This window comes from Chiloscyllium plagiosum, unplaced genomic scaffold (assembly GCF_037043375.1).
Source record: "Chiloscyllium plagiosum isolate Xiang-an unplaced genomic scaffold, Cpla_swu_hap1 HiC_scaffold_14, whole genome shotgun sequence".
Taxonomy (NCBI): Eukaryota; Metazoa; Chordata; class Chondrichthyes; order Orectolobiformes; family Hemiscylliidae; genus Chiloscyllium; species Chiloscyllium plagiosum.
The window spans coordinates 9,027,559-9,043,087 of NW_028270152.1; the positions used below are offsets into that span (position 1 = coordinate 9,027,559).

At 43.2% G+C, this 15,529-nt stretch overlaps 1 protein-coding gene across 5 annotated transcripts in view; it reads left to right on the forward strand.

Annotated features, from left to right (window-relative positions):
• Window positions 1–15,529, forward strand: part of LOC122558814 (MICOS complex subunit mic25-a-like) — a 541,522-nt gene that overhangs the window by 364,101 nt on the left and 161,892 nt on the right. For 4 of the 5 annotated variants that reach the window (XM_087994069.1, XM_087994070.1, XM_087994068.1 and 1 more), the window contains exon 7: window positions 5,840–5,975. The exons of the other annotated variant lie outside the window; for it this stretch is intronic. In XM_087994069.1, coding sequence (XP_087850195.1) covers window positions 5,840–5,975 — 136 coding nt within the window. The remainder of the gene's footprint in view (window positions 1–5,839; window positions 5,976–15,529) is intronic. 5 annotated transcript variants of the gene reach the window in all.

Below are 15,529 nucleotides of genomic sequence, written 5' to 3' on the forward strand. Positions count from 1 at the left end.
TCCAGCAAACAAAGGACATTCCCATATTATCCGGCTACGTGGATTTATGCTCAGGGCACCTGTCACTGTGCTAACGTTACCATATCGCCTCAAAACAAAATCCGTAATCCTTCACAACCTTCATGAGCCTGGCCTTGTATCTGTGGTTACCTCAGAATTGTAAGGGTTCAGCGAGGTATTTTATGTGCATATCGACCATAGCTAAAGAGCCAAGGGTGATTCTGTGAATGTATCCAGCAATTGACCAGCTGAAATGTAAAGCTGGGAGTAAACTTCATTGCTTTAAGGCGAGACATCCTCTCTGTCTCTGGAGGGGCTGCCACCTTAAGCAGCCAGCCAAATTGATGGACCATTACCTCTGTGATATCAGAAGTATCAGTGGGAAACAGTCACTACTGCTAGGACAACAGTGAGTCCCACCACTCCAAGGAGCCAAGATAAGTCCAGGGTCAGAGATCTTGGGGTTGGGGATGTGGGCTGAGATCAAGGCACCAGGGGAAAGGGTTAAACAGAGGATTGATAATTTGGTGGGGGATGCTGGAGGTGCTACTGATAGACCCCAGGGGTCCTGCAAAAGAAGTTCCAACTCTTGGCCTGTCCTCAGCTCAGAAGAGAAAATGAGGTCTGCAGATGCTGGAGATCAGAGATGGAAATGTGTTGCTGGAGAAGCGCAGCAGGTCAGGCAGCATCTAGGGAACAAGAGAATCGACGTTTCGGGCATTAGCCCTGTCCTCAGCTCATACAGCTAAAGGCTACCAGTGTTATGGTGAGGGACTCTATTTGACTGGTAAAATATGGACTGTGGTAGACTGAGACCTCCCCTCCCTGGACCTCTCCATTGCCATTAGTGACGACCGACTCGACACTGACATTTTTTACAAACCCACCGACTCCCACAGCTAGCTGGATTACACCTCTTCCCACCCTATCTCTTGCAAAAATGCCATCCCGTATTCCCAATTCCTCCGCCTCTGCCGTATCTAATCCCAGGAGGACCAGTTCCACCATAGAACACACCAGATGGCCTCCTTCTTTAGAGACCGCAATTTCCCTTCCCACATGGTTAAAGATGCCCTCCAACGCATCTCATCCACATCCCGCACCTCCGCCCTCAGACCCCACCTCTCCAACCATAACAAGGACAGAACGCCCCTGGTGCTCACCTTCCACCCTACAAACCTCCGCATAAATCAAATCATCCGCCGACATTTCTGCCACCTCCAAAAAGACCCCACCACCAGGGATATATTTCCCTCCCCACCCCTTTCCGCCTTCCGCAAAGACTGTTCCCTCCATGACTACCTGGTCAGGTCCACGCCCCCCTACGACCCACCCTCCCAACCTGGCACTTTCCCCTGCCACCGCAGGAACTGTAAAACCTGTGCCCACACCTCCTCCCTCACCTCTATCCAAGGCCCTAAAGGAGCCTTCCACATCCATCAAAGTTTTACCTGCACATCCACTCATATCATTTATTGTATCCATTGCTCCCGATGTGGTCTCCTCTACTTTGGGGAGACTGGAGAGCGCTTTAGGGAACATCTCCGAGACACCCGCACCAATCAACCAAACTGCCCCGTGGCCCAACATTTCAACTCCCCCTCCCACTCTGCCGAGGACATGGAGGTCCTGGGCCTCCTTCACCGCTGCTCCCTCACCACCAGACGCCTGGAGGAAGAACGTCTCATCTTCCGCCTCGGAACACTTCAATCCCAGGGCATCAATGTGGACTTCAACAGCTTCCTCATTTCCCCTTCCCCCACCTCATCCTAGTTTCAAACTTCCAGCTCCGCACTGTCCCCTTGACTTGTCCGGACTTGTCCGACTGCCTAGTCCTTTTCCACCTATCAACTCCACCCACTCCTCCCTGACCTATCACCTTCATCTCACCTATTGTACTCTATTGCACTCTCTCCCCACCCCACCCTCCTCTAGCTTATCTCTCCACGCTTCAGGCTCTCTGCCTTTATTCCTGATGAAAGGTTTTTGCCCGAAACATCAATTTCACTGCTCGTTGGATGTTGCCTGAATTGCTGTGCTCTTCCAGCACCACTGATCCAGAATGAGACCTGTAAGTGCTATTACTTAGCTACCTAAAGGTCTCAACATGCCGAAAGGGTGGGCGCGCCACCCAATAACCCCTCTGACCTATGTAAAACGTCAGGCAGGCACGGTGGCTCAGTGGTTAACACTGCTGCCTCATAGCACCAGAGACCTAGGTATGAATCCACCCTCGGGCGACTCTGTGCGGAGTTTGAATGGGTTTCTGCCGGGTTCTCTGGTTTTCTCCCACATTCTATTTTGTTCAAAAAGCACACAATCTGTAGGCAGTCAACATTTTTTATAACCTATATGACATTTTATAAATTCCACTTTGGAAATAGAACCGGTCTGACTCAAGACTGGAATAAACACAGACTCTAACCTCACACCTTTAATGCATTGTCTGAGCTGTGATGTCATTTGTTTTTATAAAACCTTAAGTTTCCTCAGGAATGTGACTTGAAAGAAGTTCTGAGATTTACACATTAATGAATGGAAACCTGCAACCCATTCTAAAAGATGAAAGACTTAACAGCAATCTAGATTTGTTCAATATCTCGCATCAGTGTAAGACATTATGATCTTTTATTATAAATGCTGTGTCCTATGATCCTACTCCATTCATTACCTAATGAAAGAGCAGCTCTCTGAAAACTTGTACTTACATGTAAACCTGTTGGACAATAACCTGGTGTTGTGTGATTTTTAACTTTGTACACCCCAGTCCAACACCGACAGTTTCACATCATGTGTGGAGTTTGCACATTCCCCCTGTGTCTGTATGGGTTTCCTCCAGGTGCTCTGGTTTCCTCCCACAGTCCAAAGGTGTACAGGTTAGGTGGGTTAGCCATGGGAAATACAGGGTCACAGGGTTGGCGTAGGAGGTGGTCAGTGTGGACTCAATGCGCTGAATGGCCTGCTTCCATACTGTAAGGATTCTATGAAAGTCTATGAAATCCAAGGCTGAGGGCAAGCGAGATGCCCACTGCTTAATTATATGACCCCTACCTTCAAACTCACCAGTGGCTGGGTGTAAAATCCATGCAGTTGTTTCAGTATTAGTTCTTTCCATGGCACATTTGCCATATCAGTCAGCAAGGCAGGACTGACTGATAAAATCATGATGCTCATAGGGAAGAGAAAGTGAGGACTGCAGATGCTGGAGATCAGAGCTGAAAATGTGTTGCTGGAAAAGCGCAGCAGGTCAGGTAGCATCCTAGGAGGAGGAGAATCGATGTTTCGGGCATGAGCCCTTCTTCAGGAATGTTGATTCTCCTGCTCCTTGGATGCTGCCTGACCTGCTGCGCTTTTCCAGCAACACATTTTCAGCTCATAGGGAAGACACTTGTATAAAAACTTCATGAGTCAGTCTAACTAAGTACTATGGCAGAAACCCTGGTTGGATGTTGGGGGAAGTAGTGAATTTGCTATGAGGGTAATTCTGAAGTCTTACACTGCTCAACCAATATACAATGTAGATCACAAAATGAGTTATGGCAATATTGCACAGTTTTTAAAATTTGTTCACTGGATGTGGGTGTCTTTGCAAGGCTGGCATTAATTGCCCATTCTTAAATGCCCAGAGGGCTGTTCAGAATCAACTACATTGCTGTGAGTCTAGAGTCACATGTAGGCCAGACCAGGTAATGGTGGCAGATTTCCCTCCTTAAAGGGCATTAGTGAACCAGATGGTTTTTTAATGGCAATTAGTGGTAGTTACATGGTCACCATTAGACTGGATTTTTTTTAATGTCCTAATTTTTATTGAACTCAAATTTCACCATCTGCCAAAATATGATTCAAACCCAGTGACATTATCACTACGCCACTGCCTCCACACATGGATGTTGTTAGTTCCTGTAGCATTATTTCAGATCATCGGGTGTAGGACATGCTTCATTCTGAAACTCTAAAGAGGTTCATCAGGCAGGTTGTTGCTCACCAGTGCCATTTTTGTCATTGGAATAGTGAAGATGGAGTGATAAATTTTCATCTTTGTTGAGACAAGGGATGTTAATGTTCATTCAGATTCAGCACCTATGAGCATAAAAGCTGTCTTTATTCAAAGTAGGGTTCCCTGTTTGAACCAAATTGAGACAGTCTCAGTCACGGTGAATGATTGTGGGCATTTCGGGACTGATTGCTGCGATCCCTTTCCTTTGCCTTTCCTCTGCTCTCTTGAAGGCACTTACTGATATTGAATTACTGTCCCGCAGATGCTAGTCATGCATCCTATCTAAGTTGAGATGGATTAGGGGAGGAGACTGCTCAACTACAGAGGTTGAACCAAGTCCCACTCACAAAACATACAGTGAGGAGTCATTTTACTGTGGCCAGGCATGAGAAATCTAGAATTATAGAATTCTACAAGAAAGAAGAAATCAGTTTGCAAATTGTTCCTGCCTGACTCTGTGAAAGAGCTATTTACTTAGTCTCATTTCCTTGCATTCTTCAGAATTTCTCTTCTTGAAATATTTATCCACTTCACTTCTAAAGGCTAATAGATACTCTACTTTCAGCATTGTTTCTAGCAGGATATTCCTCTGTCCTAACAGCCTACTTCATAAAGTAAATCTTTCCAGCCCTTCCCTTTCTCGTTAGTTGGTGGTCAGTTTCAATTTATTCCCACCAGTTACCAACCCACTTGAGGGAAATTGTGTTTTTAACCAAGTTACCTTCCCACGACCCCTTGTTACTTAGCTTTTTTTTTCATTTGCTACATCAATCTGATTTCTCTGAGGCCAGTTCGAACAGCTAAACTGCTGCTCCATCTGACATTACCTCAGAACAAACTCAAAATTAAAATAAAAGCTGGCCTTGTATCAGTTATGGCTCAGTGAGTAGCACCCTTGTTCCTCAGACAGAAGGCTGTGGTCAAGCTACACCCGAGAGAAACCCATAATCTACATTGCTACTTCAATGCAATACCAGAGGGATAGTGCCATTTTATGACTAATATGTTAAGCAGAGGTTCCATCTGTCCTTTCAGGTATAATGTAAATAATCTATTTTGAAGAACAATGGCATTCTCCCAGTGACCAATACTTATCCCTCAATGAACACCTAGATGAGACAGCCTGATCCTTTGTCTAATTGTTGTTTCAGGGAGCTTTTAAAAAAAAAATTAATGGAGTGTGAGCATCACTGACAGGGCCAGCATTTATTGCCCATTCCCAATTGCCCTTGAGAATGTGCTGGTGGGCTGCCTTGCCATGCACATTCTTAGATAATACATCCTCACAACAGTGGCTACACTTTCAAACTAATTCAGATTGTAAAGCTCTTTTTTGAGCATGTCCTGAGATTGTGACAGGCACTGTATCAAATTCTTTGAATAGACCATTCAAATATTTACTTGATGAACTAGACCATGGTGGGAACTGGATTTATGTTTTTCTCCCTGAGCTTACTTTAGAATTTCTCTTTGTTCACTACTCAAATATGCCTGATGCTGCTCACTGAACACCTGAAGAAAATAAAGAGGGTAACCAGTTCCCCAGCCTCTTTGTGGATGGTATTCCATAACAGGCTGACCCAAGGTGATTTGACTGTTCTTCCCTGTTCTAAGGTATGAATACATGATTGTACTGGATTGAGAGCTCGTGGCCTTGTGAATCAGGAATGCAAGCCCACATCCTATGGCACAACAAATTGAAACCCAGCATATGCAGTGAATTTTTTTAAAAATCCCTTACGTGAATAAATCTTTTTAAAGCACTTTCGGACATATATTGAAAATATGTTTATTTTTAATGTTCAGAGACTTTCATTTTTCCTTTATGTCTTTGGTCGGCAGGTCAAGAAACTATGAGCCTCTCTGTGCAAATCTGCAATCCCAGATCCTTAATTGTTACCAAGAAAATCCACAGCTGACTTTAAAGTGCTCTGGCTTCGCCAAGGAATACCGCCATTGCATCAGAGAGGCACAAAAGGTATGGTTTGAAGGTTACCCTTTTGACATTTAAGAGCACTTTCACAATGGAAGAACTCAGTGGTATTATTTGTTTCCTCTGTAAAGCAAAACAAATCACAGTTACTACAGCACAAAAGGAGGTCGCTTGGCCCATTGAACCCATGCTAATTCCCTGCAATTTAGTGAAAAAATTAAATCGTCACTGGCTTGTGGACCCCGATAGTGTGGGTCAGTCAATTTCACATCAGATTGGCCTGTTATTGCAACCAGATAAAAAGGGGGTGTGGCTAGTGTCACAGGAAGTCTTCCAGTCCCAGCTGCTTATATGGTTTAGATTTTTGGTCCCTTTCCTACCATTGGAGCATGATAGCAAGCACCAAATCTAAAAAAGGGAATGCATCACATCGAGGTCATCCTGCTGAGTTGTGAGTGATTCTGTCCAAGTTAACTTTTTTACAGTTGAACAATATTGTACATGTAGGATCAGCAGTGAGGGAAGGTGATGGCCTAGTAGTAAATTACTAAATCAGAAACCCGAGTAGTAGTACTCTAGAACCTGGGTTTGAATCCTGCCATGGTAGATGGTGGAATTTGATTTCAATAAATATTTGGAGTTCATTAGGAGTCTCATGGTGATGATGAAACTATTCTGGATGTAGATTTGTTCACTGAGCTGGAAGGTTTGTTTTCAGATATTTTGCCACCATACTAGGTAACATCTTCAGCAACCCTCCGAATGAAGCACTGGTGGTGTAGCCCGCTTTCTATTTATATGTTTGGGGTTCCTTAGGTTGGTGATGTCATTTAGTGCGGTGATGTCGTTTCCTATGGTGATGTCATTCCCTGTTCTTTTTCTCAGGGGGTGATAAATGGGATCCAAGTCAATGTTTTTGTTGATAGAGTTCTGGTTGGAATGCCATGCTTCTAGGAATTCTTGTGCGTGTCTCTGTTTGGCTTGTGCTAGGATGAATGTGTTGTCCCAGTCAAAGTGGTATCCTTCCTCATCAGTATGTAATAATATTAGTGAGAGTGGGTCATGTCTTTTTGTGGTTAGTTGATGTTCATGTATCCTGGTGGCTAGTTTTCTGCCTGTTTGTCCAATGTAGTGTTTGTTACAGTTCTTGCAAGGTATTTTGTAAATGACATTAGTTTGCGTGTTGTATGTATTGGGTCTGTCAATTTCATTAGCTGCTGTTTTAGTGTGTTGGTGGGTTTGTGGGCTACCATGATGCCAAGGGGCGGCACAGTGGTTAGCACTGCTGCCTCACAGCTCCAGAGACCCGGGTTCAATTCCAGCCTCAGGCGACTGACTGTGTGCAGTTTGCACATTCTCCCCGTGTCTGCGTTGGCTTCCTCTGAGTGGTCCGGTTTCCTCCCACAGTCCAAAAATGTGCAGGTTAGGTGAATTGGCCATGCTAAATTGCCCGTAGTGTTAGGTGAAGGGGTAAATGTAGGGGAATGGGTCTGAGTGGGTTGCGCTTCGGCTGGTTGGTGTGGACTTGTTGGGCCGAAGGGCCTGTTTCCACACTGTAAGTAATCTAATCTAAAAAACAAGGGGTCTGAGTAGTCTGGCAGTCATTTCCGAGATGTCTTTGATGTAGGGGAGAGTAGCTAGAATTTCTGGTGTCCCCACAGGAAATGATCTCCCCACAGGTAATGACATCACTAACCCAAGGAAACCCCAAACATATAAATAGAAAGCTGGCTATGTTACCAGTGCTTCATCCAGAAGCTCACTGAAGATGTTACCTAGTATGGTAACGAAACGTCTGAAAATGAACCTTCCAGCTCAGTGAGCAAACCTACATCCAGAACCTCAACCTGAGCTACAAATCTTCTCAAAACTCGCTCACATTAAACTATTGTCAATTGTTGGAAAATCCATCTGGTTCACTGATATCCTTTAGGGAAGGAAACTGCCATCCTTACCCGGTCTGGTCTGCGTGTGACTCCAGACACACAGTAATGTAGATGACGCTTAACTGCCCTCTGGTTAATTAGGGATGGCTAGTAAATGCTGACCTGGCTAATGACGCCCACATCCCATGAATGAATAAAAATAAATGTTCGGCACATAATTGTGCATACAATGCTTTGTAAGATGACACTCACACATTTTGATAAGATATGACTTGAATGGGTAATTGAGTTTCTCAAGTCATAAAAATCACAAAAGAATAACATGCATTTTTCTTTGTACATTGAAGGAAAGTGGGCTTTGCTGACTAGGCTCGCATTTATTGTCCATTCCTAACTGCTCTTGCAAAATTGATGGTGAACTACTTTCATGAGCTGTCGCAGTCCAATTGCTGTATGAATACCCATAATAGAGTGGGAGTTCCAGGAGTTTGACCCAGCAGCACTGACAGGCAGGCAATATATTACCAAGTCAGGATGATGTGTGGCTTGGAGGGGAGCTTTCAGGTGGTGATGTTTCCATGTATTTGCCGTCCTAGTCCTTCCAGATGGATAGGATCTATTTACATTTGGAAGAAAATTATCAGTGATAGGCAGCATGGTTTTGTGCAGAGAAGGTCATATCTTGCCAACTTAATAGAATTCTTTGAGGAAGTAATAAAGTTGATCATGTCATAATCATGGACTTCAGTAAGGCATTTGATAAGGTTTCCCATGGTAGGCTGATGGAGAAAGTGAAGTAGCATGGGATCCGGGGTGTACTAGCTAGGTAAATAACTGGCTGGGCAACAGGAGACAGAGAGTAGTCGTGGAAGGGAATTGCTCAGAATGGAGAACCGTGACCAGTGGTGTTCCACAGAGATCCGTGCTAGGACCACTATTGTTTGTGATATAAATAAATTATTTGGAGGAAGGTATAGATAACTTGATTAGGAAGTTTGCAAATGGCACTAAGACTGCGTACAGTTCTGGTTGCCACATTCCCAAAAGGATGTGGGTGCTTTGGAGAGGGTGCAGAGGAGGTTCGCCAGGATGTTGCCTGGTATGGAGGGTGTTAGCTATGAGGAGAGGTTAAATAGATTAGGATTATTTTCTTTGGAAAAAAGGAGGTTGAGGTAGGACCTGATTGAGGCCTACAAAACCGTGAGAGGTGTAGACAGGGTGAATAACAATAAACCTTTTCCCAGAGTGGAGGACTCAATTACTCGGGGTTTAAAGTGAGAGGAGAAAAGTTCAGGGGGGACCTACATGGAAAGTTCTTCACGCAGAGGCTGGTGGGTGCCTGGAATGGCAGAGGTGGGAATGATAGCATCATTTAAGATATATCTAGACAGATACATGAATGGGCAGGGAACAAAGGGATACTGATCCTTAGAAAATAGGCAGCAGATTTAGATAGAGGAAATGGATCGGTGCTAGCTTGGAGGACCGAACGGCCTGTTCCTGTGCTGTATTGTTTTTTATTCGTTTTTCTTTGTTTGGTGGAGTAGCAGATAGTGAACGAGACTATCAAAAAATGCAGCAGAATATATATAGATTGGAGAGTTGGGCAGATGGAATTCAATCTGGGCAAATGTTAGGTGATGCATTTTGGAAGATCCAATTCAAGAGCGAATCATACTGTAAATGGAAAAGCCCTCGGAAAATTGATGTACAGAAAGATCTGGATGTTCAGGTCCATTGTATCCTGAAGATGGCAACGCAGGTCAGTAGACTGGTCAAGAAGGCAAACGGCATGCTTTCCTTCATTGGACGGGGTATTGAGTAAAAGAGTTGGCAGGTCATGTTACCCTTGTATAGGACTTTGGTTCGGCCACAATTGGAATAGTGTATACAGTTCTGGTTGCCACATTACCAAAAAGATGTGGATGCTTTGGAGAGGGTGTAGAGGAGGTTGCCTGGTATGGAGGGTGCTAGGAATGAAGAGAGGTTGAATAGATTAGGATTATTTTTATTAGAAAGAAGGAGGTTGAGGGAGCACCTGATTGAAGTTTACAAAATCATGAGAGGTATAGACAGGGTGGATAGCAATAAGCTTTTTCACCAGAGCGAGGGACTCAATTGCTAGGGGTCACAAGTTCAAAGTGAGAGGGGAAAAGTTTAAGGAAGCTATGTGTGGAAAGTCCTTTATGGAGAGGGTGGGTGCCTGGAACACATTGCCAGCGGAGCTGGTAGAGGCAGGTACAAAAGTGTCATTTAAGATGTATGTAAACACATACATGAATGGGCAGGGAGCAAAGGGATACAGATCCTTAGAAGATCGGCAACAGGTTTAGATAGAGGATCTGGATTGGCGCAGGGTTGGAGTGCCAAAGAGCCTGTTTCTGTGCTGTAATTTTCTTTATTCTTTGTTCTAATGGTAATGGACATGGGTTTGATAGTTGCAGTCCAAGGAACCTTGGTGAATTTCTGCAATGCATTTTGTACATGGTACATACTGCTGCTAATTGACATTGGTGGTGCAGGGAATGAATGTTTGCGAACATGGTGCCAATCAAGTGGACTGCTTTGTCCTGGATCATACCAAGCTTCTTGATGCTGTTCGAGCTGCCCTCATCCAGGCAAGTGGGGAGAATCCCATCACAGTCCTGACTTATGCTTTGTGGATGGTAGTCAGGCTTTCAAGAGTCAGAAGGTGAGTTACCCACTGCAGGTCTCATAGCCTCTGACCTGCTGTCATAGCCACAATATTTATATGCCTATTCCAGTTCAGTTTTTGGTCAATGGTAATTCCCAGGATGTTGATTGTGGGGCATTTAATAATGATAGTGCCATTGAATGTGAATTAGATTCTTTTTTGTTGGAGCTGACCATTGTCTGGCTCTTGTGTGGCTCAATAGTTGCTTGTTCCTAATCAGAGTGAGGTCTGCAGTTCCTAATCTGCAGACCTCACTTTCTCCTCAAAGATTTCAACCTACTGCGAATCCTCTTACAAGGATGCCTTCCTTGAAGAAGCTCTCTTCCTCCCTCTCATTTCCAGCTCTGATCTCCAGCATCTGCAGACCTCACTTTCTCCTGTTCCTAATCAGACCCAACCTGAATATTGTTCAGGTCTTGTTGCATTTGGATATATAACTACATCAGAAGAAGAGTCATTGGACTCGAAATGTTAACTCTATTTCTCTCTGCACAAATGTCGTCAGACCTGCTAAATTCCTTCAGCACTTTTTGTCTTTATATAGGATTAATTTCATGATTGTTTGAGTAATTTAAAAGAGTATTCAAACTGTTTGCTTATGTCGTTTATTTCACTCCTGAGAAGATGTTTCAAAGTGGTTTCAGTTCCTGGTTTGCTGCCTTTGAAAATTTTTGGTTGCTCTGACTGTTTGATTACATTTCTGTCTTCTGATATGGGATTCCTCATTAAACACTGCTGCCATCAACCACATGTTGAGAGAGTTACATTTCTTGCTAGATTGCTAAAAACAGATCACTCAGTGCAGCTTTCTTTGAGGCCAGCAGTAATCATCATTGCTTTAACCACTGACTGAAGATTATGGGTCATAGTTTTTAAACAGTGATTGCAGAGTCATGTCTGGAACCAAACAGAGGTACTGAGTGGAGAAATAGACTGACCCGATGGGCCGTAATGACTCTGTCATTCTCTCTGTTAATAAGCGCCCATCAGGAGTTATTGTTACAGTGTTGTTCCTCATTGATTTCATTGGATTGGGAGCGCTAGCATTTTACCAACTCAACAATTTTAGGATATGGAGTTGTGGCTATCTCAGTGCTTAAATTGTGTTTTGGGTTACAGTATAATTTGTGATGTTCTGTGTTTTATTACCTTATTACACAATTGGGATGAGCCAATTTTAAAAAACTAATACAGGCACAGCTATAAAGCCTAGTTAAGTGCAAACCTGCAAGTTGATTATTGACATCAGTCGGCGTTTTCTGGGCCAGTTTCTAATTAAGATCTATGGGAATTTGCTTTCAGTTGCTGTCTGATTCCCTTGACTTCACATCAGCAGTTCTGCCGTGAAGCGGTGAGAATTTCTGAGATGGAATAAACCCCTTGAAAGCATTCAGATTTTGGAGATTAACTTTAACCGCACCGTTGTTATTTTTAGGCTATTGCTGGATTGTACTTTCTAGATTTTGCACATTGATGTCTGCCTCCATTATGTTCTGTTCCCCTTCCTCACCCACTTACCATTCTCCCTGTGCAGTCCCCATGAGGATTAATTAACGTATCTGCTGTCAAGCTAGTACATGAGGGTCTTCTTTCTTGGCCCTTCCTAAAGCCCTTCCCCTGCCACCTTCACCACATTCCTCTCGATCTGGATTAATAAAGCTTTCCCTTGCTACTTGAAATGTTTCTGAGCAAGGTTTTCCTTAGACCACTGCTGAATTGGGATTTCTCAATCTTGTATTATTGACTGGAAATGTTTCTTGATAGTCAATTCTTAAGAAAAGTAGGAGTTGTCAGTCTGGTAGTATTATGACCAGACAGTTAATCCAGAGACCCAGGTAATGTTCTGGGGACCTGGGTTTGAATCCTGCCATAGCAGATGGTGTAATTTGAGTTCAATAAAAATCTGGAATTAAGAGTCTAATGATGGGCATAAATGCATTGCTGATGGTCGGAAAAACTCATCTGGTTCACTAATGTCGTTTAGGGAAGGAAACTGCTGTCCTTACCTGGTCTGGCTTATATATGACTCCAGACCAACAGCTATATGATTTACTCTTCACTGCTCTCTAGGTGATTACGGATAGCCACTAAATGAATGCTGAGCTAGAATTTTAAAAGAGTACAGCTTGGAAGTATCAGCCTCAATTTTGGACCCGTTCTCAGATTCTTGAATTCAGTCTTCTGACCCCAAGCCACAGCTAATATCCAGCTAACAGCTGTAGGAAATAAGTAGGTGCCATGAACTACACAATGAGTATGCAATTTGGCCTTTAATGCAGCTTCAGCTGAGTTGAGAGAAAGCAAGACTTGTACTAAGGATAGTTTCACTGAGGCAGGAAAGCAGCAGATGCCTCACACTGTACAAAACAGGTGATAAATTATGCTTTAATGTGTGCTACAAGGCCATTACACACTGATGAGGTTTAGATTACATCAATCTGTAAGAGCAGAGTTTAGGCAAGTACTCAAACCTCCAAGAGAGCTTTATAGAGCCTCAAATGTTCCTGGTTTGGATAATTCATCCAATTTATGCTTAACCTTTTCTTGGGTTGACTCTTGGAGTTTTGCCTTCAAACGTCTTTCCCATTCCATCTATTTATGTGTGGCTCCATTGTGCACTGAGAGGGAGTACTGTTTTACTCTATGCATCCATGCATCACCTACCACTAATGTCAACAAGGATGAATTCAGCAGCTCAGCTTCTGACCATGGAGTGAAATCCAGGCTTTAACAATTCTATGACATCTATGAATATTCAGTTAAGAACATAGGTGCTTTTTAAAACTGAAAATGCTCGTAGACCTAAAGCCTGGTCCCTTGTCTCAAGTAATGACCATGATGTGGAGGTGCTGGTGTTGGACTGGAGTGGATGAGGTCAGAAGTCACACGACACCTATGGGTTTATTTGAAATCACAAGCTTTCAGACAAGCAGCGATCCGAAAGTTTGTGATTTCAAATAAAGCTATTGGACTACAACCTGGTGTTGTATAACTTCTGATCAAGTAATAACCCACTCACTTGCCTCCTTCCTAAATCAACCTCATTTTTTTCAAGAAGCTTATCTAATTGTGCCTTGAGCTGATAATGCAATCCTTGCCAATCGTTTTCTTTTCCAAGCATTCTACAACTCTGTTTTGCCTTGGATTCTGTTTTAGCTTATTTTCCACTTCCACTTTGTCAATTTTGAAGTCAGGGTGTTTGTGCCCTTTGCTGCAGCAAGCAATATGACTGGGTGGTCTTTGACACTTTCCTTCAAAGGTTTGAAACAGGTATCGCTCTATAGACACTGACTCCCCTTAAAGACATCCCCCAACTGGCCCTTATTATGTGCAAAGGTCTTAAACTGAGTGGGTGTCCAAGCCTGGTTTAAAATATCCACCCATGTGAACTTGCAAGTCACTAGATACTAAAGTGCAAAGGAAAAATTGATTACTTTTCTCTTCTCCCTTCTTGGCTCAATTCAATGAGTCAGTTCATTCAAGTGGTCCTGTGCCTCCACTGATTAAACATTTAAGCTCTTTTGTGACCACCTATTCAAAACAACCTTTTAGTGACATGTATTGGTACTGATGAAAACCCTGCAACCTTTAATGTGGAGGACAACATACACAGAGCCTAAAGAGGCTTAGGGCATCGCCTCAGTTAGCAGCTGTGCAACCCTTAGGCCCTCTTTCATTGTCTGTCCTAGGACCAGTTTGTTTGTTATCCCGAGATAATGCTTGCGAAGTATCCTTCCTTATGAAGGAGGGAACAATTCATATATTTACTTTAACTCCTACTTAACAGTTGATTTATTAAGGGAGAAGAGGGAAGTTCAGAGAGAATAGTGTTAATGCAAAGTATTTCTCCATCTATACATTTTCAAAGTAAATCATAATTATATACTTTGCATTACTTTTGTATTTGGACTGCTGTGCAGATTTAATTTTTTAGGTCTTGCTATTGAAGCACCTCTGACGTAGATTGCTGATGAACCCTGTTACCATCTCGAAACACGATTTGTTTTCACATGAGGAAAAGCAGCAGTTTTCAGCAAGAAATACAGGGATATCACCAGCTGAGTTCTGTTTCTTATTTGATTGGTAACAACCCATCTTGGCTCAGGTACCTTTAGCTTATCCTGATGAAGGGCTTTTGCCCCAAACGTCAACTCTCCTGCTCCTCTGATGCTGCCTGACCTGCTGTGCTTTTCCAGCACCACACTCTCATCCCTTTAGCTCATCAGTCAGGGCTCTACAAACTCTGCTGATTTAGATGAAAGATGCTTCAGGACAGACAGGTTTTTTTTTCTGTCTGTACATTGCACATCTATGGATGTTGATGGACTCTTGTGGTACAGTGGTAGTGTCCCTACCGTTGGACCAAGTGACCTGGGTTCAAGTCTCAGCTGTTCCAGAGGCGTGTTATAACATCTCTGAACAGGATAATTATAAAAATAGGTTAAATGAAGGAAAAAAAACAGAAGTCAATGTTATAAAGTATCCTGTGGGTGTTGATGGTCTCTTGTGGTGCCATGATTGTGTTCCTATCTCTGCGCCAGGAGAACTGGGTTCACATCTTACTTGCTTCATAGGTGTGTCATAACATCTATGAAGAGGTTGATTAGAAAATACCTATGGATATCGAAGAGGACTGAACTAGGTTATGGTGGCTTTATCTTGGCATTGAATAGTTGAGTCACCGATGCTTACAGATCCATATGACAGTAAATCAGCCTCTTTCAGAAAGGAGGCAAGCAAACGTAGGTGGCAAAATGCAAGAATAATAGGTTAAGAGGAGCAAAGCTCCAACAATTGCTGTCACCCTGGGGCTTGATCTATTCAAAGCAAACCTCTCATTTATTTTATTGTAGCTGCAGTAAAATGTGAAAAATCCAAACACTCATATAAAATGACCATTTAAATAAGATGCCCATTATGTCTTCCTATTCTTGTGAGCTGCAGCCAAGACTAAGCTGCTGTCCTCCACAGACTCTGCCCATTGACCAGATGGAACTTTATTTTTTCCCATCCCAAAG